The 25,115-nt window shown below is 48.3% G+C and overlaps 7 protein-coding genes across 7 annotated transcripts; 3 read left to right on the plus strand and 4 right to left on the minus strand.

Moving 5' to 3' along the window:
- Positions 1–2,316: 2,316 nt before the first annotated feature.
- On the plus strand, positions 2,317–4,201 carry N7466_003685 (cytochrome P450; the record flags this gene model as incomplete). Its single annotated transcript, XM_057163082.1, has 6 exons — positions 2,317–2,706; positions 2,802–2,886; positions 2,942–3,030; positions 3,119–3,412; positions 3,477–3,525; positions 3,591–4,201. 6 exons carry the CDS (start codon positions 2,317–2,319, stop codon positions 4,199–4,201), a joined length of 1,518 nt encoding a protein of 505 aa, XP_057021763.1.
- Positions 4,202–4,588: 387 nt separating this feature from the next.
- Positions 4,589–7,857, minus strand: N7466_003686 (ribosome biosynthesis protein KRE33; the record flags this gene model as incomplete). Its single annotated transcript, XM_057163083.1, has 2 exons — positions 4,589–4,790; positions 4,868–7,857. The coding sequence occupies 2 exons, from the start codon at positions 7,855–7,857 to the stop codon at positions 4,589–4,591; spliced, it is 3,192 nt and encodes a 1,063-aa protein (XP_057021764.1).
- An 895-nt stretch (positions 7,858–8,752) lies between these two features.
- Positions 8,753–9,088, plus strand: N7466_003687 (uncharacterized protein; the record flags this gene model as incomplete). The annotated part of the gene is made up of 1 exon (XM_057163084.1): positions 8,753–9,088. The coding sequence occupies one exon, from the start codon at positions 8,753–8,755 to the stop codon at positions 9,086–9,088; it is 336 nt and encodes a 111-aa protein (XP_057021765.1).
- Positions 9,089–9,322: 234 nt separating this feature from the next.
- On the plus strand, positions 9,323–12,690 carry N7466_003688 (putative capsular associated protein; the record flags this gene model as incomplete). The annotated part of the gene is made up of 7 exons (XM_057163085.1): positions 9,323–9,366; positions 9,440–9,498; positions 9,553–9,893; positions 9,955–10,368; positions 10,425–10,577; positions 10,637–11,067; positions 11,121–12,690. 7 exons carry the CDS (start codon positions 9,323–9,325, stop codon positions 12,688–12,690), a joined length of 3,012 nt encoding a protein of 1,003 aa, XP_057021766.1.
- A 461-nt stretch (positions 12,691–13,151) lies between these two features.
- On the minus strand, positions 13,152–14,802 carry N7466_003689 (uncharacterized protein; the record flags this gene model as incomplete). Its single annotated transcript, XM_057163086.1, has 4 exons — positions 13,152–13,990; positions 14,075–14,317; positions 14,387–14,611; positions 14,691–14,802. 4 exons carry the CDS (start codon positions 14,800–14,802, stop codon positions 13,152–13,154), a joined length of 1,419 nt encoding a protein of 472 aa, XP_057021767.1.
- A 1,792-nt stretch (positions 14,803–16,594) lies between these two features.
- N7466_003690 (glycoside hydrolase family 16 protein) lies at positions 16,595–17,838 on the minus strand (the record flags this gene model as incomplete). The annotated part of the gene is made up of 3 exons (XM_057163087.1): positions 16,595–16,903; positions 16,978–17,637; positions 17,713–17,838. 3 exons carry the CDS (start codon positions 17,836–17,838, stop codon positions 16,595–16,597), a joined length of 1,095 nt encoding a protein of 364 aa, XP_057021768.1.
- Positions 17,839–20,171: 2,333 nt separating this feature from the next.
- Positions 20,172–25,035, minus strand: N7466_003691 (CORVET complex membrane-binding subunit VPS8; the record flags this gene model as incomplete). The annotated part of the gene is made up of 3 exons (XM_057163088.1): positions 20,172–24,190; positions 24,243–24,675; positions 24,730–25,035. 3 exons carry the CDS (start codon positions 25,033–25,035, stop codon positions 20,172–20,174), a joined length of 4,758 nt encoding a protein of 1,585 aa, XP_057021769.1.
- Between the last annotated feature and the right edge of the window lie 80 nt (positions 25,036–25,115).

The following is a 25,115-nucleotide window of genomic DNA, read 5'->3' on the forward strand; positions in this document are numbered from 1 at the left end:
TGAGATCGGACGAAAGGCTGTGTGCATGTGAAGATTGCCTCATTCCCGAGCGGTTAATGAATTTTGACTAGGTTGAAATGCCTAGGAACATAACCAATTATCCCAGAGCCAATGCTGGTTGTTCAAATGTCAAGTACCCACCAGAGCCCTCGATTTCTATCTGATCAAACGCCTTCATAGAGACCCACATGTGCACCATCAAGAAATGCCCTCAACCCACATGTGCAGGACATACTACATGTAGGTATGGACCATTACCAGGGCTTGGGAGACTCTTTGCTTTCAAATGTTGAACATTGCATTCAAATGTTTAAACATTTCAATTTTTATGTGGATGTATATTTAGATTGATGCCTACATACGGGCTTGGGTAGCATCAATTTGAGTGCTACATAGATCCACATGTGCACTCAAGTGGGTAATCATCAATATTGAATCAACCTTGAAAGTATACCTTGTACCAAGTTCTAAACCCAGCCCCTAAATAGTGCGCGTATGTAAGCCCTGGAATTTATCAAATGATGGATGTAATTGGCGCTAGGTATGTATAAGCCACCAATGGGGCCAAAACAGTCAAAGCTGACATCTGGAATATCGCCGTGGCAGTGCGCCTGGTATTGATCCAGCCCTGGAGGTGGGCACCTTCCAAGGTTGTAAGTGCTAGGTACCAGTCCGATTTGAGAATTACTAGTACATAACATTTGAATACATGTACTAGTTGAAGAGCAAACTTGCACATGTGGGACTACATTTGAAATCAATTCCAAAGCTTGAATTTCATACATTTAAACCGTACCTTTGATTCAAATGTTCATGCATTCAAATGTTTGTTTAAACATTTCCTGCTCAAGTGCTCCGGTCAATTACAAAGTCCGTCCATGACCTTGGAGCAAGTGCGATCCAACAATTGCCAGGATAGATAATTTATAGCCACTTCTTAGCTAAGACAGAGAACGGCACCTTTGACACTGCTATTGAGAATGAGATGAAAATACGTTGACACAGACGCACAGACTTTTTTTTGGTAGGATATAAGCGAGATTCAGAAGCTCAATACGTAAATCAGTATAGCTTCAAAGTTCCGTGAATAATAAGTGTATGAGCTGCCAATCATACTGTTTCTGCACTCACTAATGCATACGAGTGGAGTAGTCCAAGTAGTCGCTATGTCTGCTAGGACCTGCCAAGCCCCATCAAGCGACGCTAGGAACACCGACATAATGAAAAAATGCGCACCTGGCGCCGATAATCTGCCTGAATCCATACAGAAAGTGTAACCCAATGAGTAATGAGGGGGTATATGCTCTTTATTCTACTTTCAGCCGTACCTGCAGAACTCCAAACTCCGGTAGAAGCTCCGAATTCTTAGAGGAGCCGCACATGCATGAGATCGAGGCGAACGTTCGATACGGAAGGACCCAAACCCTTGTAAACTGATTGCTATTGGTTAAAATGGAAAGGATTGCTTTAGATCAATCCACTCGAGAGGCTTACATCCACTAAAGAGGCCCCGATAACTCTTTTCAGCATAGTGTACAAGTACGCCATACGCTATAGTCAGCACTACCGGAGGTTTTCCTAAGTTCCGACAAAGAAGTTCCAGAATCCTTCTATAGTCATGCATGAGCAATATGTGTTAGATTCAACTGAGATGACTTTCGACAGTCATAGATTAAATATTCATCTTTCTATTGGGTGCCGCACCTGGGCACCTATTCCGGCCCCATGACTAGCAGCCCAGTGACCTTTGATTTCTTGGTTTCTTTGTCCAGAGGTTGAAAAGCAATGAAGCACTTGAGCTCTCTATCGGTTGAAAATATGCCACCAGTGCTTTTTTTTGGACACTCGTGCATTGGAATGGGAGTAAGGATGGCGCATAGATCCCACATGAGCATAATCATGGCGTATGTGTCAATCTCGAGTGCACCACTACATACCAGTAGATATTACAGCGCACCATACAGGACCCGAGGTCTAATCAGCCTCACACCCTTGGCATTTCATCCATATCCACCCGAACCAACACGCCCAGGTGACTTCCAAGGCTCCAGGCCCCCAGGCTATACTATACTAGTACACAGCCATGTCTACGGTTGTATCGGGCAGGTATATAATGCGACGTATTCTCATGTGCTCGTTGTGGTATTTCAAGGATAAGATCAATTCCATTTTACTGCTCATGTGAGGTCAGAATACTTGAGCTCTTGCCATCAATCAATTGGTCTTGCCCAAAATCCCCAAAGTCCAAGGTTGATCGCCCTCAAGCACGTGGTTACTTCTATCACTTCAATCTCACTTCAATCTGCCAATTCCAAAATGACGTTGTTGACTTTGAATTCAGTTTACATAGCCCCGGTCTGTGTCTCCAGAAGCCTCGGAGAGTTCATCACACTGGCTGCCGCAATAATTTTTCTATTTTCATTTTCTTACCCAGCTTCGTTATGGAAAGGGCGACTTTTCCCCAATCTCAAATCCGATGTTGAGCCACCACATCTCGAAGTCTCAAAATCACAATCAGTTCAAGGGTTTTACAGGAGGCGCTTTGACTTTCTGAGAAATGGCTTCAAACAGACGGGATCATGGGCATTTCAGTTTAACATACTCAAGCACCAGGTGATCGCCGTTTCTGGAGAAGAAGGGCGACAGATGTTGTTACGAGAGCCTGGCCTTGATCTCTACGAAGGAGCTCAACTCGTGCTGGAATCCGTAAGTTCACCTGCACACATATCTCAGAGACAGCTCCCACTTGGGACCAACTGGCTTTATGTACCAACTATCACAATGTTCTAAACCATCTCAAGGTTCCCAAGGGCTACCATCAACAGCAAATCGATTCATTTTACAAACGCCTCTTGGGTCTGCAGAAGACCGAGAATTTGAGCTTTAGTAAGTTCACAACCCTTCCCAACAATGTCATATTCTTTCTCTTATATAATACTAGTGATCCCTTATCTTTTGTCAGACTGTCAGCGCAAAATGGACACATGGGGAAGCCAAGGTCTGGTGGATCCTTGCTCAGCCATCTATGATGTAGGTCATTTATCGGATTACCATGTGGACCAACGACTGATTACGAGCAATGTTATAATACATGACGCTGACATGATTTCCTTGTTAGATCACGTTTGTCATGATCATGCGGGTTCTCAATTCATTCGACATTGCGGACGACTTAGCTCTTGTTTCGCGTCTAAAGGGATGGTTTGATATTCTTGATTCATCCACCGAGCCATTTTCAGTCTACTTCCCTTGGATATACGGTCCTGCTACGTTCCGAAAGCTCTGGGCTTCTATGAATCTCTACCTGACTTTCAGAAGCATTGTTCGGGAGAGAACGAGTGGTGGAGCTGCAAAGCCAGATGCGCTTCAGCAGCTTATAGACAGCAATCAGACTGAAGGATATACGATCAAAGTGAGACTCTTTTATTTTCGATGGTTACTAGTCTCACAAATGCATGCTGACCACTCTTTGCAAGTTTATGATCGCTCTTCCGTTAGCAGGGGGTCGTTCGACAGGCACAATTGGTACGTGTCAAACCGTTCTCTTGGAACGAATGTCTCCAGTCTCTAGAACTAATTTCTTTACATAGGGAAATGGCTCATCATGTTTCTCTCGTCTGATCCAGTCTGGGCTGCAGCTGTACGCCAAGAAGTTGAAGGCCTGTTATCATTCTACAACGTCTCTCTACCACAACCCCTCTCTCAGCAAGATCTCACTCGAGCATTATCTCAAATCCCCCTCACAGCATGGGAAAAAAAGATGCCCAAGCTGGATCTCTGCATTCGAGAGACGATGAGAATTGCCCAACCACATACAGCCCTTCGCAAAAACACAGGTCCAGATTTCTCTGCTGGAGGATTCACCATCCCCTCCGGGGCGTTCGTTGCGTATCCATTTTCGGATACATTTTTGAATCCATCATACCATTCCGATCCTAAGCGCTGGGATCCTTCCCGGTTGCTCCAGAAAGATATGCCCTTCATAGGGTGGGGCTTGGGCAACCATCCGTGCAAGGGTCAAAGACTGGCTATGTTGACGATGAAGCTTTTGACTGCTTCTCTTATGTTGAGGTTCGACTTGTCGATGGTTGATGGGCAACTTGAAAATATGAAGGGGCCTCCGGTTCCGGATTATAACGAGCAGCTGACTTGTCGGCCAAAGAATAAGTGCAGTATCAAATTTGCTACGAGGGTGTCTTGATCCCTTGAGGATATTTTTGTTGAACATCTATACGACGAAGCGTTTCGATCTTTACCTATTAGGTACTACATGTTATTTATACGTGACCCTGGCAAGGGTCGGTGAATCGAGAAACAAGTCTGCAGGTTGGACTTTGATATTTACCTACGAGACCGAGGTTTGTTGGAAGGCAGGCTACCTCCAAGTGGGGTGAGGTATTAGAAGCGGAATTTTATGGCTCCATGATAGTTTGCATACAAGACCCAGGCTGGTCATATTGATACATCTGAATATATACAAGGATCAAGCATTGCACATGAATTTTGGGAAAGAAATGAACAAGGGAACAGCCGCAGAAACACCGTACAAAATGCAAAGTAACGCCATTAAACGATCAGAGCTCCAGCTCTATTTTTTGCGGCCCTCGGTGCCCTTTTTGATCATCTTCTGCCTCTTGGCATCGACCTCCTTGTCGAAGATCTCACGAGCGGTCTCACCGCTCTTCTTCCGCTTTGAAGGCTTAGACTTCACGCTGACAGTAGCAGCGCCGCCGGTGCGGATTTGCTTTTCGGCGTCTTCCCAGGCTGTAGAGCCGCTATCAATTGCGTATCTGGAGGCTAGAAATCAGTTATTGTTCATTCGGACCTCGCAAGGGTTGAAAGAGAATGAACATAGGCGTTGACTTACTTGTCCAAGGGAAGAGAATCAATCAGCGCACGCTGCTTCTCACGCATCTCATCGTCGATCTGCTTGCCACCTTCCTTAAGTTCCTCATCCAGGCCAGTTTCCAGCGGTTTGTAGCGGTCCTCGATGATATCATCATCGTGAGCACCACCCGCTGGCTCGATAGGGGCCTTTTCTGCGGGCATAGACTCGGCCACGGCACCCTCAACGATACCACGGAAGTGAGTAGAAACCTTACGCATGATCTTGAGGAACATGGCAAGGAGTTGAGGGGCGGGAAGGCTCAGCTCCTTCTCAATATCATCCAGACTCTTGCGCTGCAGACCAATAGCAAGAAGGATGGACTGCTGCACACCCGAGAGGCTCACCTTGCCAGCCAAGCGGTTGGCAAAGTAGTACTCGGCGATGAGAGGAATCATATCCAAGATGACGTGGTAGTCCAAGAGGTTGTTGGCGTAGCTATCAAGACGCTTCAGATCGAAGGGCGAGAAAGCGGCGTCAAGATCAGCCTTCTTCAAGTTGCGCAGCACGGCAGCTGTGTCAAGCTTAGCGCCGGCGTTGGCAGATTCACAAATGCTGAGGGAAAGCACCGAGGGGAATTGGCGGAATTGATAAGAGAGCAGAGCAAGGAATCGACGGTGGAAATCACGGGAGAAAGATCCCAACCAGCTAGCATCATTGGTACCAGCGGCCAGAGTGCGAAGCATAACACAGGAATGCTCTCCAGTCAGCTCGTTAGGAGTTTGACGCAGGTAGACTGGGTGGAAAGAAGTACGCTTCCAGAATTTGTGGAGGGTGGGTGTAAGACCGTAGCTGACACCAACGTAGTCCAGAGCATCGGGACGGCGCTCCGTGAGCTTACCGAACAGAGGAGGCATGGTGCGGATATCACGGACGTGCACGTTATCATCCAAAAGGCTCGAGTTGGCAAGCTCTTCATCGGTGACCCGAACCATCTCTTCTTGAGGAGCAGTCATGGTCTCATCCAGGCTAGTGAACTTGCCCTCGAAGAAATCAACAAGAAGCTCCATAGCGCGCGAACCGTATCCCATGCCAACGTACTCGGGGTTTGTGGCAATACGAACAATTCGGGCTCCGGAGAGACTGGCAAAGTCTTCATCTTGGAACTGTTGGCTGACCAGCCAGGGGATGAGGTCACCACCGGCACGCTGACCACGGCTGAGGCTGTTAAGAACGCTCTGTCTGCTGATTCGGCCTTCAAGAGCAACTTGAATAACGCAAAGAGGCTCGGGAAGCTTCGCGGCATCCTCCTCAATTGGAGGGACAAGTACATAAAGTTGGTGAGCTGGTGCGTCACTCATGAGCTGAAGATCGTTGGGAGTGTTCTTATAGTGACTAGCGACATAAAGTGCCATCATCTGTTGCAAAAACTTCTCGGAAACAGGGTGGAAGGAGAAAAGTGTGTCTCGGTTGACCTGGAGCAGCTGACACTTGGACGGGTGAGGGCAGCCTTGGGTGTTCATACGAGACTTGGGGAGAGTTGCATCCAAGCACAAGACTTTGTTCAACCACTTCTCGACGGAATCTCCAGGGGCGTAACGAATCGGCTCTGCGAGAGTAATCTCTCTAAGAGAACGGCCACCGAGGTTCTTGTCCGAGTTCTTTGCGGTCTTACCAGTGCTACGGTCCGCCACATCGGTGTCGTTAGACTTAATGCCGCCTCGAGATTGCTCACGAAGCTGCTGGATCAACTTCAGAGAGAGCGAACGACCGGTTCCTTCGTAACCGTTAATAGTGGAGGCCATGAAGATCAGGTAAGGTCCCATCAATTTCCGCACCAGAGGCAGGGGAATGGCGGCAGCCTCATCGATGACCAAGAGCTCAGCTTGTCCGAGGACATGTGCGTCCTGGGGCTGGATGTACTGAATGGTTTGGCGGTGGTTGCGGTGAATGTTGACTCTGACGATCGCCTTGTTGAAATCAGGGTTGGTTGACTGGAGAATGGTGTAATCGACGTGGTCAAGGTAGCCAAGGGCATCGAAACCCTTGAAAATGAACTCAAACAATGTCTTCAAGTTCTCGGGGCTTGGTGAAGTAATGAAGACGTTGCTATATCCGTGAGAGATGGCTGCTGCGATTGCAACACCAAGAGCTGCAGACTTTCCTCGTCCACGACCGGCAGTCAGAGTAACGGTGCTCTTCAGTGTCTTCTCAGCGATGGCATCGGCAAATGTCAAAAGTGCCTTCGCTTGATCCACAGTCTTAGCAAGGTTCACCAGCGGGCCAATAGGCTTCGCGTCAGCCAGGCTTTCCTTAATTTCCTTCAATTCTTTCTTTGTGCCGGAGCTCGACTCATCGGTGGATTCGGGGGGAGGGAGCGGCTTGACGCTCTTACCACCGGAGATGGGCAGCACGTTCAATTCGTCATCCACGACCAAGCAGGAATCACAGCTTCCCAAAGACAAGATGAAGCGCTCATTGAAGCGGGCGACGACATCGTCGTGAGCCTCTGTTCGGTACCGAGAGTGAATATCCATGGACAAAGTGTACAATTGCTTCAGACTGCTCATGCTCTTGAGTAGTAGAATGACCATACCACCACCCTCAACTGTTTCGACCGTGCGCGCCAAAAGGTTCGGGGTCATCGCCTCGAAATCCTGCAAAATACACATGCCGTAGGTGTTACCCAGAATCTTCTCGGTTTCCTTGTAGTAGACGTAGCGGATTTGATTGAGGGTGATGAACAACTCGAAGGGATCCTCCTGGTTGGGTTCCCGAATACCGTGCTTGACCTCTCTCTTAATCTTTGCCTCGCGCTTCTTTCTGTGACTGGTAAAGCCCAGCAGATCCTTCTTGTAGGCCCACAGCACAGACTTGTTCTGCTTCACATCGACGCTGGACATGATATAGTGGAGATGCACGATTACATCCTTGGCGCGGTCGCCGACCACCACGAAGAAGCTACGCTTCTTCTCCTGGACTCCATTTCGGATTAAGGCGGGAATACGCGAGTCAATCGCCTTGCGCGGCATGATGAGGGAGCGGAGCTGGCCGCGAGGAAATTCGAGGGTTGATAGCTTGTTGTCGATTTGCCCGTGTTCCCAAAAAAAAGACTGGGCGATTTGTTGGGTTTATATGAAGAATTAAACTCTCCTGCCTCTCACTGAATTATCTGATAAATTGAGACGGTGATTAGAGACAAAAAGAACCCTCCAAGTCGCTTACACTCACAATGCGGATCGCAATGAGAAAAAAAATCATATTGCTGGCGTATACCGCCTACTCTGTTTTTCTGGCATCCATCACCGCCTTGAAGCTCCTGGGAAAGTCACATGATCCATGCTCGTGGCCCATCGGTCACATGACCAGCCCTGTTGATTGTTTCCCAAATGGGAACGGACGGAGAGCTACGGCAATTCAGAAACTGAACATTGAAACTTCCAGCAGAAAGAGATTTACTGCCAAGTTCCAAGTTCCAAGTTTTATGTACTTTCGATAAGCTGGAATAATGTACTACTTATCTGATTTTCACCTAATTTGCCTTGTCTGATCTTCTAATCCAACTCTGGTCAATTTGCACCTATGAAATATGATATAATCCAAAAAAAACAACAAAATTCGAATGAGAATACAAGGAGGTATGTTAAGGACGGTGAACAGCAAACATTGAACAATCTGGGTTTTTGTTCACAGTGGCAGCTATTGGCCCCCGTAGAAAGCCCTCATATCCGCTTCGAGAAGCCAACGACTCCACTTGATGGAATTGATGAGCACTTCATTCGTTACACTACGACGTCTCATTGGCTTCTGGGTTGAAGAGATCTACTTGTGGTGCAAGTATACAAAATTTATCCGCGCTCTACTATACTTGCAGAGTGGCTACTTTATACTTCGTAGGGCCAAGCAAAATCGAGTTTGGATATGACGATGGCCGGTGGTCAGAACGCTGCACTAAGTGGAGCGGGCGGGAGCCAAGTCCTGCTTCTGGGCGCTGATCGCTCCGGCATATCTTGTTGTCTTGGGAGGCATGCCCGGAGTGCAATCAAGGGCGCAAAAGACCCAAGACGAAAATTGCTCAGATCGGCTCCCGCATCATTGGCCGATATTGCAGCAATGTGTATCGTGTACACGAAGGGGACCGTGGTTGCGTGCTCAACCAAAAATCCAACCGTCCATCCACTATTGACGCAACAGGATCGCCAGGAAGGCTCCATTCTAACTGGCCGTGAGGCCTGGCGCCTTCTGTTCCCCCTCCCAGCCTGATTCAGCCATGGGATCCAGCCCGTGGCTGGACTGTCAATTTCCCGAAGTCTCCACCGGGGATTCAGGGCCCTGGGGGCCTTCGTTCCCTCGCCTTGTCTTGGTCGGACCCTCCTTTCCTGTAGCCTTGTTTCTGCGCGCGCAAAGCTGCTTTCCCTTGCGATCCGACTTTCATCCCCTAGGCGGCGCAATGGGTAGTAATAGTCTACGAGTTTAATTTAACGATTTGGTCGCACGATGCTTCAGTTTTCAGCCGATACTGGGCTCAAGGTTTCATTGGGGTAAGTATTTTGCTATCGATGCCATCCCCATGCTGAAGGGAAATCAGTCTAACGGCGGCATTCTATCTACTAGGGTATTCTTTCTTTCCTCCTTTTTCCTTCACGCGACCTACAACACGACCTTTGCCTTTGGTTAGTTGGCTTTCCAAGTGGGGTGGCGCGCATACGCTGACTTTGAGCCTTCAGATCGCCCGATCAACACGACTGTCTTGATCTGCTTTCTCACAGGAGCGGTGTTCTTGGTATTTGGATACTTCGTTCCGTCGGCATCGCGACCCTCGTCGCCCATATCTAAACGATCTAGAGTCCCACTTGCCGATCAGTTTGAACTAGCATCGCCATCCTCGTCACGCTCATCGCGCTCGTCTTTTTCATCACCAATATTGGCCTTCGATGAACCAACACCACTTGATGTTCGGTCGGGATATTGGTACAAGCTCGGTGGCCTGCTGATTATTTGCTGTCTCCGGGTTGAACTCTTTCGCCGAATTAGCCTTAACAGTGAATGCGCGCCTGCCGGATATTCGGTAAGATTACACAGTCCTTGTTATTTGGGGTGCAATATGACTTAACAATCTATAATATTAGTATGCCCTCCCGTTTACCGTTTCCCTTTATGACTATTGGCGGTATCGGCGATTGCTGCCAATAGAAGAATATGTCTCGTCGCATCGGTTTAAGAGTGTCCCTGTTCAGGTGGCTGAGTCGATCTATCGACGATGCTTCTATTATTTGACCAAGAGCCATTTCAGAGGCGTCATCGCCGCGGCCTTGATTTCTCTCGGTGGGTATTCGGCCTCGTCCTTTTTGGCTGGTAGCCAATCGACATACATTTGCCCACTCAGTCTTCATGCTGCATTTTGGATGCGATTGATTGGATACCTCAGTCTGCTATTCGACTCGCTTATTCTAATGGGACTTGCTGAGCTATTCGAATTTGCCGAGCGAACTGAAGCGCGGAGGAATCAACGAGCGCTCATGTCATTAGGGGCTGGCCTGCTCGTAAGTTTCGGATACAACACCTCTGCAAAATATAATTTCTGACATAGACCCATCAGGCCATTGCATTTATTTGGACAATCATCGCGATATTTGTCGAACAGAGCCGCCCTGAACATAGCGGCCAGCCCTTCTTGGATCTAGAGTACACACGCAGTGCTTTTGGTCAAGCTTTGTTGGTTCTGTTTTTCATTGTATCAGCTTGGCAAATGGTATGTGGTACTTGTCATTCTTCGTCTCGTGTATATGGGAACTGACTCTTTTTTTTCAGTTGCCTTCGTACGGTGTCTTGGGGATAACTATTCTAACCGGGTTCATGTTCATCTACTTTCCCGCCGCGTCGACATTATTTTTGCGACAAATGCCTTTTCCTTTTATCTCTTTGCCTCATTCTTCTCTTCCCCTCATCGCATCTACAGCTGGGGCGGTACTCTTTCTTTTGGGACGCATATTCTCCCAAGAGGAGGCGAAGTCATTATATCGTGCCAACATTGCCTTGCAGATTACATTCATCGTTCTTTGCATCATAGGCCTCATATTCGCATCTACCAAGCACCATATCTCACAGACTCATCCTATCGACCTTTTGATTCACAAGGCGACCCTCCAGTTTGATCGCTTTTTTGAAGAAGCTGCCAAAAGCACATCTTTAGAAGAAGCTGTTGTTGAGTATCGAAACCGATATAACCAACATCCACCTCCGTAAGCATTCTGTTCTCCAACCAGTGATGACTTTCTTACTAACGCGTGCCCAGAGGTTTTGATAAGTGGTACGAGTATGCCACTTATCGATCATCGGTGGTCATCGACGATTTTGATGAGCTTCACAAAAATCTTCTTCCTTTCCGATCTGTTCCACCTCAACAACTACGCGAAATGACCCAAAAGTTAGCAACCAACCCATTCAACGACCTTGGTGGTATTAGTATTCGGGATGGCAAGCCAAGAGTTCAAGAGGGAATCAAGCCAACACATGCGTGGATGGTCCAAGGTGCAGCTCAAATGATCGAAAAGTTTTCCGAGTACCTCCCAGATATGGATCTTGTTTTCAACTTGAACGATGAACCTCGGGTCGCAGTGCCGTGGGAGAAAATATGGCCACTGAAGCGCGCGGCAAAGGAAATGGAATTCAATTTCAATCCCGAATCAGGTGTGGTGGACACATGGTCTGTGAGCCGAAAGGATGGCTGGGGCCCTATTGAGCCGGCCGACTCAACGAATCAAACTATCTTTACCGATGGCGCTTGGCGGGGTGTTTTCGATCCATATGTGAGCGCACTCTGTCCACCTTCATCTAAGGCACGCACTCGTCGAGTCTGGAATCGGCACAACATATGTTTGAGTTGCGTGGATCCTCATAGCATGGGCCAGTTTCCAAAACACTTCGAGGTTGCGTCAGACATCTGTCACCAACCTGACCTAGCTTTCCTTCATGGACTATTAATATCCCCTGCCTCTTTCAAAGTGTCACAGGACTTGGTACCAATTTTCAGCCAAAGCGCACTGAAAGGGTTTAATGATATTCTTTTCCCCAGTCCATGGAACTATATGGACAAAGTGAAGTACGCGCCAACTCATGAGCATCCTGATCCAGAGTATGATGATAAGGATAACTCGCTGTACTGGATTGGCGGAACATCTGAAGGTATGAGCCGCTTTGGAGAATGGAAGGGCATGCCACGACAGAGATTCGCACATCTGATCAACAACAATACCGACAACAAAGTGTCTGTACTTCTAGAAACAGGCCCGAAACTTTACAAGTATGAGATCATGAACGGAAACGACCCATCAGAAAAGCTTGGTCTCCGCGCCGATGTCCATCTTGCGGACTCAATCACCCGTTGCGGAGACTGTGATGAGCAAGAAGCAGAACTGGGCCTGAGTGAGAAGATTGATTTCCAACAACACTGGACCTATCGATTCCTATTCGATCTTGATGGTGCTGGTTTCAGTGGTCGATTTCTACCTTTCTTGCAGAGCCACAGTGTGCCATTCAAGACCGGTCTTTTCCGGCAATGGTTTGACTCGCGGCTCATCTCCTGGTTCCATTTCGTACCCGTTGATATCCGTTTCCATGGGTTCTGGAGTACGCTGGCGTATTTTGCGGGTATTTCAGGCCCACTAGATGATCATTCCTCCCCTACTGGCCAACTAGGGATGAAGGCACACGATGAGGATGGTTGGTGGATTGCGGAGCAAGGGCGAAAGTGGTCCGAAATTGCCCTTCGCAAGGAGGACATGGAGATTTACTTCTTCCGCCTGCTCCTCGAATGGGGTCGTCTAACCGATGACCAAAGAGAAGAGTTGGGTTTTAAGCCATGATCTAGTCTCATATTTGATAATGTTTTGTACAATACTTCGACGACCAATGAATTTCCTTTCAAAATATTTCAGCGCTGAAGACCTAATACCCGACCGTACTCGTTCATGGGTCTCGTATCCGCTTACTAGATCCTGCAGGATCGACAGATGGCGGCTGACATTTCAAGCGACTACCCCGTATCAAACCAGCTGATCATGCAGGGTTCAGGTGAAACCTTGAAAATTACCTGAATTTTCGAAAAGACTTTTTTTTAATTCGCCTCCAGTACCTTAAATTTGGAATTTTTATACGCATAATGTTGTCAACAATTGATGGCCATAATATCATCCGGCCGCAGGAGAGAGGGAGAACGATATGGACTCTAAAAAAAAAGACAGCATTATAATCGTTCTGTAGCTAGATAAAGCATAAAATCCCATACTCCTATCTTATATCTTTGAAAGGCCAAGTCAATCATTCATTAAATAGCCGCATTAGCGCAAGTGAAGGCGGGCGTCACACTCCCCGAGTAATCACTTATGATAGCCTCGACAGCCGCATAAAGACCGGGACCCAACAGGAACAACCCGACAAACAAGATGAAAACGTTAACCAAGGTCATAACGGTCTGCGTGGGACCAGCAAACAGCTTTCCCCGATTTAGCTGCCAATAAGCGACAGCGAAAAAGATGAATCCAAAGAAGGAATCAAACGCCGCGCCCAGCAGAGACAGGAAATCACCCATGCTAGGCACCACCTCGGAGAAAACAAACGCAATCAGCCAAATAACAACCATAACAAGAACCCAGACACCCCAGCCAATAACGGTGTTGCTGTGTGCATGTCTTGACTTGCCCATTAGGCGGAGATAGATGAATTTCGCCGTGACATTGGCGTAGATCACACCGATGATGAGCGTGGGGACGATCACAAAGCCAAAGGACGCCTTCTTGTACGAGACAACGCCCAAACTGCCAAAGGCCGGGGCCGTGGCGTACTGTCCCAGATACCGGAATCCGATGGCGGGGGGCACGATGAATAGGATGGCTGAGATGCCGGCAAGAACGGCCAGAGCCTTGGGGAAGTCCTGGGGACGTTCCATTTCGGCGATGAACGATGGGAAGAGAATTTGCGGGACCCAGAGGAAAGTGATGTTCAATACGGCATTCATGCATTGGACGAAGGTGGTACCCGGGAGAGGGAATGCATATGTTCTCACGGCTCCATCTGTCGGGTAGTCTCCGAAGTATCCGTAGAGAGGAGCGGCCTCGATACCGGCGAAGACGAGGAAGAGGAGGATTGCGATTCCCATGCAGGCAGCTATATACGTATCCGTGCATCAGCTTAAGCTCACAAGCCATTGAATCGTGATAGTGTGATCAATTGATTCGGAGAGCAACTCACAGGAAAACATGGACATGAAACTGACGTGGCGCAGAGTCCGTGGTGTAGACATGACAATACCCATGATTGTAACAATAACCGAGAAGACTGCAGTGCACAGGGTGTGGCCGGACAAGGTGTTGAGAACCTTGGCGCCGGTAAGGATATGGAATCCAACGAGGAGAATATTGTTTGCCAACAGCATAAAAGCAGAAAAGACGTAGGCGGCCTTGCTTTGTCCGAAGACGTAGTATCCAAAGTCACCTTAATTCAGAAGCCGAAAACATTAGCATTGATTCTCTCATACGTGATGCTATGATTCCCGCCACCTACAAATATCTTTGATCTGAGGGTTCTTCATGATGTACTTGTGCATGGTGATGGAGGTGATCCAAAATAGAATGCCCGAGAGGACCATAGTAATGATGCCGGGGACCCAACCGAGCACACTGAGAGACCACGACTGTGCCATAATAGCCAAGCAGACTTGGTCTCCAGCCAGGAGAACGGCTGTTTTCTGCCATGACATGGTTCGCAATTTGATGTCATGTTGCTGGTCTGTTATCGCGGTTAGTTCCACGGACCACAAGCCTCTTCTTTCGAGGATCCCGTAGGCGGATTTGAATGGAGCGCACACCTTCAGCAACTAGCGCGTTGATCGTATCAAACGAGCTTGATTCATCCACCTCTGTTCCCAAGGCATAACCACCTTGCTTCTTCTCCTCAATGTCCACAATTCTGGACGCCATGGCGAGAGTTGGGTGTAAGCGATAAGGAAATCCAGATAGAGCAGATAAGGAATGAGGGGAAGAGAAGTTGGAGTCTTGGACCCTGCAGGGTTAGAGTGAAAGTTCGCTAAAAACGTGAGAAAGAGAGGCTCAGGTAGCTTTTTAATCTCTTTTTTTTTTCCAGGTCACATCATTGGATTAATTTGATTGAGATTTTTTCCCCCATCATCTATGCTCACCCGTGTGTACGTTGGTGATGGCGCCATAATTAAAAGAATCGCGATTGGGACTTAATACGGCATTAGTGTCCTTCCTTATCGGTGAGTCCGTGGGTCTAGGCCTGACACAGTTTATTATTCCATTGTAATTGGTTTAAACAAGAAGGAAATAAAAATAAGTCGGATTACCTGCTTTGCGCTCAAACCTCGTGAAAAGACCGAGGAACTGGCCCCAGTCAGATGGTGGAATTGCTAGCGATGGAGTAAGCCAATACGACGGGACTTTGCCTTTCGATTCGTGAAAATCCTTGGGAACTGAGGAAATAGCCCTGAGGTTTTGAGAGACAAAAAAAAACATATTCGCCAATTCGCATATAAATCCAGCTCCCTATCCTTTTTTGATCCCCAGGTAGACAAAGGTGTAAACAGGTACAAAGTCAATGGGGTTACGTGGTATACCCCACAAAAGAGCCGCGGTTGACACTTTGCTCCCCGTGGAAGTGGTTCCGGTGCTCTCCTGATGTGGAACAGAGTACGATGTCTACATATGTAGGGAATATTAGTATTTCCAATTTATCAATTGAAGTAAAGAATCAACATTTGAACCAAATTTCAAATGAAGAATTCCCGGCAAATCTGTTAAATCTGTTAAATCTGTTAAGAAAACACGTGCTTGAATCTCCGAATCTTCAACTTTTGATTACCGGGAGCTAAACTGTGACGAGACTTTTCTGTAATAAACTGCAATAACCTTCCTATTTTGGCCCTGAGATTTATTACATGAAACCCGAATACACCGCTCAACGTCGAGTCGTCGACCATGGACCGTGTGCCTTAAATTCAAGGTTGAATATCATTCAACTAGCGATCATAGTTGACGTCAGATATTTGTGACTTCTATTCATCCGTGGCATCCGATTCCAACACGGAATGGGTAGGTCAAGTTATCAGAGCTGACATTCAGACAATTACTTAGGCAGGACGGAGGACATGCTACTAGATAAGAAAGTGTCTTTCCATTCAACAAGAACCGTATCTGGAGCAGTCTAAAACAGATCAATCGGTGAAAATAGAGCTAACATTCGGAGGATTCAACTACATACAAGCACTTGAGTGTGCCGAATAACAATTGGTCAGCCAAATGAACGGTAACTAACTATGTGGTGGCTAACTAATATGTATACTACTGACTACAACTACTTCAATTCTTATACAGAGGGATACTTTTATCAGAACTTTTTATTTAATTGCAAACAATGGCTGAACGAGTGGTAAGGGGGTATTCCAACAAAACAAACATCACATCAACAATCGAACCAGATGTCATCAAACATCAACATAACAGCAGATCGCTCTAAGGCGTGAATGCAAAAACACGAAAAAAGTAACAGGTCACAACCGATTCCAGCGGAAGAAAGATATAAAAAATATAAAACAAGAAGTTAGATCTCAGATCTTGGATACAATACAGTCCATCAATCAAGATGGTCATTCGTATCGTTGATTCAAATCAATTGAATCGAAAACCCAAGCCAAGTCAAGCCAAGCCCAAGTTGAAAGATCCAAATGGTTATAGTAGTAGTTACTCTTTCCATCTAGAATCCGGACCCATGCTTGAAACCGTCACGGCGGTGCTTCCAGGCCGGACGGTGGGGGGAACGGATGTGCTCGGCGGTGCGACCGTAGTTGGCGTGGGCCGCAGCGTGGGCGTGGGGAACTTCGTCGCGCTTGGAGGTGGTGCTGTCCTGGTAGACCTTGAGCGAGTTGATGCTCCAGTATGTGCTCTCGAATGCAGAAGGGTTGTTCTGGACGTAATCGTCGCAGGTGCTGGCATAAGAGGAGCAGGTACCGCTGCTGGACCAGACGTCGCCGGCCCAGTCGCCGCAGAAAGTGATGTCGAAGACCTATTTGAATGCGGTTAGCTTATTGCTTCCTTCTTTTCTTTCCTCTTCATATGGATTTGGTAATTAAAACTTACGATCTGGAGGTTCTTAAAGTGCGAGCTGATGTCACAGTCTCCGGAGAAACTGGCGGCGGGGGTACCCCAGCCCGAAGGATCGGGGCTACCGCTGGTGATGTCGGAGGGAATGCTGGAATTGGCAAAGAACCAAATGTTGATAGCGCTGTCGGTCCATTCGGTCGCGTAAACGCCGCCATCGGCGTTGTTGAATCCATCACCGTAAGACGAAGTATCGCTGTTGACGATAGCGCAGCCGGAGTTTGCGGATTGGCCGGAAGCCTCAACATAGCAGTTGCTAGTGTCCAGGGTACCGGTAAAGCCGGAGTTGGTGATGGAGCAATCGTCGCTGGTGTGCAGGGTCATCTGGTTGGTGGTACCCTGGTTGACGCCCTCGATGATATCGATTTCGCCATTGTTGGGCCAGTCAGAGCCCAGCATCCAGAAAGCTGGCCAGGTACCGCAGACGCTAGCGGGCATGTGCTCCAAGTCCAGAATCACCAGGCCCTCGTTGTAAGTGTTGGTGCTAGTCAGACGGACGCTGTTGCGACCGTTGCCGCTGGCCACGTTGGTGTGGTCAACGCCAATATAGACAGAGCTACCCGAGGCACTGACCAAGCCATCAGAAGTGGCGGTCGAGTTATCCACATAGTTCACATAGCCGTTGGTGGGGTCGGTCGACTATATATGAGGTAATCCAGATTAGCGCCCCGTTTCTAGATCTAGGTGAAAAGCGGTTAAGAGGGTTTCCCGTACCGTATAAAAGTCGAACTTGTTGAAAAACGACTCGTCGGTGCCATAGTCATCGAGCAGTGTGTAAGCTGCGGTAGTAAACTGGGCAAAGAGACCCAAGGTCGGAATGAGTGTAGAAAGTGCGTGCATGATTGTCGTGATATTTTTCTCCCCGGAGAAAAAAAACAACAAAGACGTTGATATGTATATCAAAGGATTGGAAATTTGGAACTGATCTGTCAAGGACGGTCTTCGAGATGAATTGGATATTTTTCCCACAGGGAAGTTAAATCAAATCAATTTCGAAAAAAAAAAAAGAATCAAAAAAGGATGGTTGGGGCAAGGATCTAGCCTTGCTTAAAGGATTGTATTTTGGCCTGCAAAATGAATGTGAGAAAGAGAAAGTCACGGCGAATTAACGCACTTTGGAAAGAAAGACTAGGGCGGATGGGAGAAAGAAACAAAAAAGGACACAAGGGGAGAGACACGATGCATGATTTATATCCCTGGGGGCTTGCAGTGAAAAAAAGTGATCCACGCGGTGGCGGGCAGGCATCCACCAGACCCGATCTTGCGACTCCAGTGGGACATAGATGACAGGGCCCATGTGAGAGATTCGAAACGGGGAAATAGCGGAATCTTGGGAAGTGGGAAAGGCGTAAAAAGGCGTTTTTCTCAGGGGGTAAAGCCGAACGATGGGTCTAGAGGATGAGACCTTATCCAGGGAGTTGATACCCGCTCTGTACTTTGAAAGGTTGAAAGAACCATAGAACAAGTGGAGTCCGGAACCAAACCCTGAAAATCAGTGTTCCAGACTGATCTTTTTTTTTCAATTATATCAGCTTTAGGAGTCTTTGGCCGAGTTCATGGCTACAAAAAAATACATAATAAAATAATAAAAAACCTCCCAGCATCACAGCAGTTGGATCGTCCACGCGGCAATCACAGAGTCGCAGTGCATATACTAAACAAGAATCTACGATACCCCGTACTGAGGCATCAAGGCCAACGGCGCTTACCACATCCAGACACGGGTCATCATCAACGTTGTATCAGTCCTTTATTCCCTTTTTTGTTTTGGAATCTATCTCTTTGATCAACAATCTATTTTAATTGATTTCTAATTTTTTTTTTTTTCATCTATAGCTCTTTCTTTGAACTCGTTCTATTTCTTTTTGAAGATTCGAATCTCTTCCAAATCCAGTTTGACATCCCTTCAGGGCGGCAAGCCGAAATCGAAGCCAACCACGAATCAGCTCTCGAATCCAGACCGAAGAAAGAAACTTTGCGCAGGCTGTTTCGGAAACAGAAGACGATCAGGGGGAAGAAGGGAAAAAAAGAGAAAAAAAAAAAGACGGAAAAGCCAAAAGCAACAGAGCTGACTCGTCAGGTTGACGACTCCACGGATGTGCAACAAGTGGTACAAGGCTTTCTTGTAGAGGAAAAGGAAGCAACGAGATCTCACTGGTTGAATATGAGATTCAGCTTGTTTGGGTCATGGACTTTGGTGGATTAAATCAATCCAATCATTGTGATCCGTTGGTTCAAAGGGTTGATGGTGGCAAATGATCAACCAATGGGCGCGTAGTACGCGCCCATTGGACTTTTAAGCTTTTCCCTGCCAGTTCCACTTCGAACCACTTTTTTACCCTTTTTTTTGCTTACACAGTATCTACCTGACAAACCGAGGGGAGAAAAAAAAAATCTACCCGGTTCGCTCGGAGCTGCGTAACAAGGATGATGAATGGGAAATTCTAGAAGGAAGTTTCTTTTCCTTTTACTCTATTCCATGGTTGGATTTCAGGGGGAGTTAGGCCTATGATGGGCACTGAATACCGGTACTTGTCCAACTGCCATTCGGCCCATCCCATCCGAGCATTATCTGGTAGAATCTCATGGCCGTTCAAAAACCCACTCCACGAGCTAACTAGTAGAATACCCATTCTACATATTCCCCAATACTCCAATGTGACCCCACACACAAGTGTTACAGATAAATCAGTCACCCGCTCGGGAGTAACCTGCAGCTTATGCACGGCACGCCCATGCTGCTTCCGCACGCGAACTTGTTGATCACACACCCCCAACCCAACTTGGAAATTTTTGTCCTCGAGATAGAGATGAGAACCAAAAAACCAATTTCCGTTCGAACAGGGGTGGCCATGCATTAGTATCATTAGTATATCTACAACCTAGCACGGGGTTATAGCGGAGGGGCTAGCCGGATGAGCGGGATAGAAAAGACTAGGAACATCATGGCACAATACCACCATACACGGAAATGTCGGAAATTGGGACTCTAGATAGTTACAGATTCAAAAGTTATCGGAGATGAAAGGGACCGTAAGGGGAATACTATATGACACGTGTCTTAGGGTATGGTGCAAGATACCACCTATAGAATCTCAGTCTCACAACTAGAAACAAAAAAAAAAGAAATCAAAAAAAGAGGACAGGGAAGAGACGAAAAAGACTAGCGTCAACTATGTACAAGCCAAACAGAACAAGTCGGCTCCAGACCAGTCGGCACGGTCATGCCGATATTGAGGTCTATCGATGGGGCCGTGGATAGGTATTGCGTCTAAAACGCACTGTCGGTGATAGAGGTGTCGACAAGAAAATACTACAATCGGCTCGGGCGGCCCATCTAACCCCGGACCACCCCTTTCCTCTGCCCCTGCATCAGACTCGTGCCCATGCTCGTGATTGGGGCCGGGGTCGACATGATGGGGGCCATGAGCCACAACCGGCTGACCTGCAGCAGCCTTCCCTTTACCCCGCTCCGTCGCCGGGTCAGAACCTTCTTCAACACGCTTAGTGATACGACGTTGGTGGTCGTCTGCCTGTTTTGTCTGCCAGGATGTCCAGTGCGACGAGCCAACACTGGGACCCCAGATCCGACGACGACAGATCTCACAGACCTGCCCGCGGGGACGCCATCCTTGCTGTCGAAGGCGAGTGACCTCATCCACATGCACGAACAAGTCGCGGTCCAACATACCGTTGGCGAGAGTCAACAGGGACTTCTCGTACGAATACGCTGAAAAGACGGACGCAAGCACCGCGCGCAGCTCAAGCAGCGATGGTGACCAGCGAGCTGCTTGGGCAAGAAATGCGCGAAGGATACGGAGGAAGGACATATCAGTACGTTCACTACTTGATCCGCCACCACTTTTCACGGTGCTGGCCAGCAAGGAGGTAAATACCTGCTGGACCAAAGTTCGGAAGGCGATTGTCAACGGCCCCACATTCTTGCCGATTGGAACAGCGATGAATTGGGATTGCTTCGATTCCTCAATGTGGTGCTCCCTCATCACGGTGAAGACATTGCTAGCGATCCGAACCACGGCCTCGATGAGATCAAGCCAGAGAACCTCGTCAAAGGTCAGTGGTTGCTCAAGCGGAGGCACACCGCGCTGGCCGTTAGTGCTCGGTCTGGACTGCAAAGCAGTTTTGGTTTGGCCTTGGCAGAGCCACGTTCCAACGTCAGAGTACTTTTTTAGCGATTCCAAGAGGTCGTCAATGGCCTCGGTCGCACTGGATGAATCTGGAGCCTCGCCTATGCTCTGGAGGATCCCAACCAACCCAGACTCGAGTGTACTTAGGTGAGCGACTAGACGATTCAGAGCCTCTCGGAGTTGGCCCTGTCGTGCCAGTAAAATCACCGCAGCATCGATCGCCCCACTCTCTTCGATGGCTGGGAGCAACTGATCGAGATGTAAATCGCCGACGCGTAACCCATCGACAAAGTCTGCGATATGGGATGGGTTGTACTTGCATAGAAGCTGCACATAGCGCTCGATCATCCAATTGTCAACAGGGGGTGGAGCTCGAGTTGCTCCGCTTTGGGCAGAAGCAGAGGGCTCGACGAGCACCAGAAGATACTGGTACTGATTGTGTGTATTCTGCTCCAGAGCTTGTAGAAACGTAGAGTGTGTCTCAGGAGCCAGATCTTGCATTGTCTGTGCCGTTTGTTTGACATCGATGTCGGCGATCTCGATGGCATGTTCTTTCACCACTTGTATCACATCATTTCGTTGCTTCTTTCCAAGGGAAGAGCCTGAACGTAGACAGTCATGTAAGGAAGTAAAAATGGATTCTTTGTTGTTTGGATCATTGAGATGCGCTAATATCCATTCTGGATACTGCTTCTCTGAGCGGTAAGTCGATTTGAGGATGCGGTGAAAACGAGCTGCCTTGAACAAGGGCACCATGCTCTGAACGTCTGGTGGATGATAGAAAGAGAGCAGATACTCCGCACTCAGCTCGCAGTCCTCGGCCATGTCCGACTCGGGATACTGGCACAGTCGGACGAGAACTTGATGAAGAGTCGTGCCCGAAAGAAGAATATACTGCGGGTATTTGGGAAGATTGCGCGCAACAAACATGTCCAAGTAAATGGTATCAGAAGGAGAAAAGGACGATGCATCCATAACTTGAAGCAAAATACTAATAAGGTATTGTCGATTAATCGACGCACCTGAGGTAAGAGCCTCTTCGGACTCTGGCTCGTTCAGGAAACTGTCTTCAAATGCTTCGTTAAACATGCTCATGAAACTTGATGCATCATACTTCAGCATGGCTCTCAGCGAAGAGAATGAGTCAGCACTGTCAGAATCATTGCTTGGCACTGTGCCAGACAGTTGGCCTGAGAAAAGATATTGATACAAGGAGGTCTTTGCACGAAAAGCTTCGGTTTCCTCCATCTCGTCCCCGGTTGGGTAGATGCGAGCTGTCAAGGCGAAGGACAGGTAGGGAAATATTTTCATTGCATTCGTATGCCGGGTCACTTCGTTGGCGTGATCTCCGTTGACAAGAGTTTCGGGCTGGAGTGGAATCATTCGTAGAAGCTCCTCCAGGGGACCCACGTAGTCTTGTAAACATCGGTTCCAAACGTATATATACGCATCGTACAAATTGTGTTGCTTGCAAAGCGTCGTGACTTGGTCAATGTCCATCGAAATGGTGTCAAGGAGGCAGATAATCTCTTCCAGACGGCCAGGCGAGTGAGTGACAACAAAGTGGTTAATCAAGGCTTTCACCGCAGTCGGAGGAAGCGAACGAGTCGTCCCGTCGATGATGCGTGGTTCAAGAACGTCCAAAAAAATTCCTGCTGAGTCGTTCTCCTCAAACCAAGCGAAGATTTCCTCCCAGAGAAAGTCATAATCTGCCATGTAAACACACGCCGTAATCGAAACATCAGCCAATTCTTCCAGCTGCTGGTTTTCCAGTCTCCCGGTATCAGCCTCGGCATTGCGACCAAATGCATACTTGAGGGAAGCGGAAATCATCTCTAGTAGCTTCTCTTGAACAATCGGTTGTCTTAAAGAATCCTCTTCGGGCAGACCGACTGTTAACTTATCTGAAGCGCCTGTATAGAAGGACGTGGCTAGTCGAATAGCACCAATGAAATCACCCGCTTCCATTAGAGCCAGCAGCCGATCAGCCCAGTTCGAAAGACTGCCAACCAGAGCTTCATTATACCCAAGCAGAAACAGCCGTCCTTTGTAGGCACGGAAGCTCATATAGAATGCATCTGCCACTACGCCATGCATCGAACTATCCTCATCGTCCAACTGCTCGACCAAAGCATGAAGCCGGGTTGAAAACAAATCCGCATGGTAGACATGTCGACTCACAAGATCGATGGAGTCTGTTACATGCATAGGGTAATCTTCAAGGATAAGGAGTTGCTGAGTGATGGTGAGGACCGCAAGGACCGAGCGACTGAGCCATTGCACTGCCACGATTGGCTCATCCGCCTTCCATCTGCTGCGCGCGTTGAAAACCAGGCTTGGCGGCTTGGATCTGTCCACAGGCTCGTCTGTTTCTGCTTCAGTCACTTCCAGCACAGTCAACACATTCGACCAGCAATAAGCCAGCTTGGTATTGGAAGTTTGGCTGTCTTTTCCTTTAAGTCGGATTGCTGGGAACCAAGCAAGAGCGCCAGTCATGGCGCTATGAGCCGGAACTTCCTTTGGTCTCGGCGCTTTGTGTTGGGTCTGCGCGACAGGTGTGGTAGATACAATGACCAGTAGATAGGGTGTCAACATGGCAACCAGGCCTAATGAGTCGGACGGCTGCTCTACATTTCCCAAGGGAAGAGGAGAAAATGCCAAGACTGAGCTGGGTTTCCGTGGACGTGCTTCCTCCATAGCAGTGGGAGGGTATCGGCCAAGAATTCGAGTTGTTTTGACTGTTCTCGCAACAGCTCCCATCCCGCGTGTTGCCAAATGGGAGAATGCCATTCCACTTGTATCTGCAGACACGATCGCGGTGCGCCTTGTTCCTAGGAATCCAATATGAATGACAGCAGATCCTGAGATATGTCCATCAGAGGTTCGAGTCGCCACTTGGTCTAATGGGATTGGAGGGATGTGAAGAAAAGGTCGTGCGGAGCGGGATATCTCCCACGTGAAGATATCGCCAGATCCATGACCACCTGCAACAGTGGAATGGTCTGCAGATATCGCTAGGGAAGTGATTGGGCCACATTCCACAGCTAATACCTCATTAGCATATTCAAACATAGCGAACCGGTGTAATTGACCAACCTTTTGTCCCTGTTCCGATAATTGTTTTCAAACTTTGCTGGTAGTCAAAGACAAGAATGATACCTTTGGAGGTACCAACCACAATGCTGGTGGACACCGCCAGACAGGTTGGTCGCCCGAAATTGCGCCTCCCGATCTCCGAAAAAGCCTGGCCCGTAATCTTTCGCAGTTTTGTCCATCGTACCACATCCCACGGGTTCGGAGGCGATTCTGGCTCGGATTCCGGTGGTGGCGATAGTTGGCTCGTGAGCGATGATTGCCGGGAATGGATATGGGCCAGATATGGCGAGCCCGGTCGCGATCCACTCAGAGGTGAGGATGATAGCCGGGATTGGAAGCGGAGGTCGAACGGACGATGGACTGGGCTGGGACTAACTCGCGGGGAGCCTCGGGGGAGAAATGAGCTGCTGCCCTGCGACGATATTACTGAATCCTGCGATCGATCAGAAAGCTGTCTCGTCAATGCGCGCTTCATCGCACCACTCACATGTAACGACGGAGAGTCATCTGGGGTCGAAGCTGTCTCATCCAAGCTCCCAGGTGTTCCATTGAATTCGGTGTGTCGGTTTGGGGGAGTTTGCGGCAGACTATCAGTGACGGCCTGGACCGTCTTCTCTGATACGTGGTCTTGCGCATGCTCTTCTATTGTGTCGATTGTGTCCAATTCTTCGAGTGGCTCTTGGGAAGGTCCGGGATTGTGGAGAGCGTCATGGTCGGGAATTTGGGAATCGTCATCCTCCGGGCCCAAATCAAGCTCATCCTCTCGTTCCCAATCCTCACTGGCCTCTGCCATCGAGCTCATGAGCGTCCTCGAATGATCATTGCTGGCGGCGGGTCAGGAGGAGGGGGGCGTGTCCGGACCAGCAAGGTGCT

Source organism: Penicillium verhagenii, assembly GCF_028828195.1.
Source record: "Penicillium verhagenii strain IBT 33310 chromosome Unknown utg000005l_segment0_segment0, whole genome shotgun sequence".
Lineage (NCBI taxonomy): Eukaryota > Fungi > Ascomycota > Eurotiomycetes > Eurotiales > Aspergillaceae > Penicillium > Penicillium verhagenii.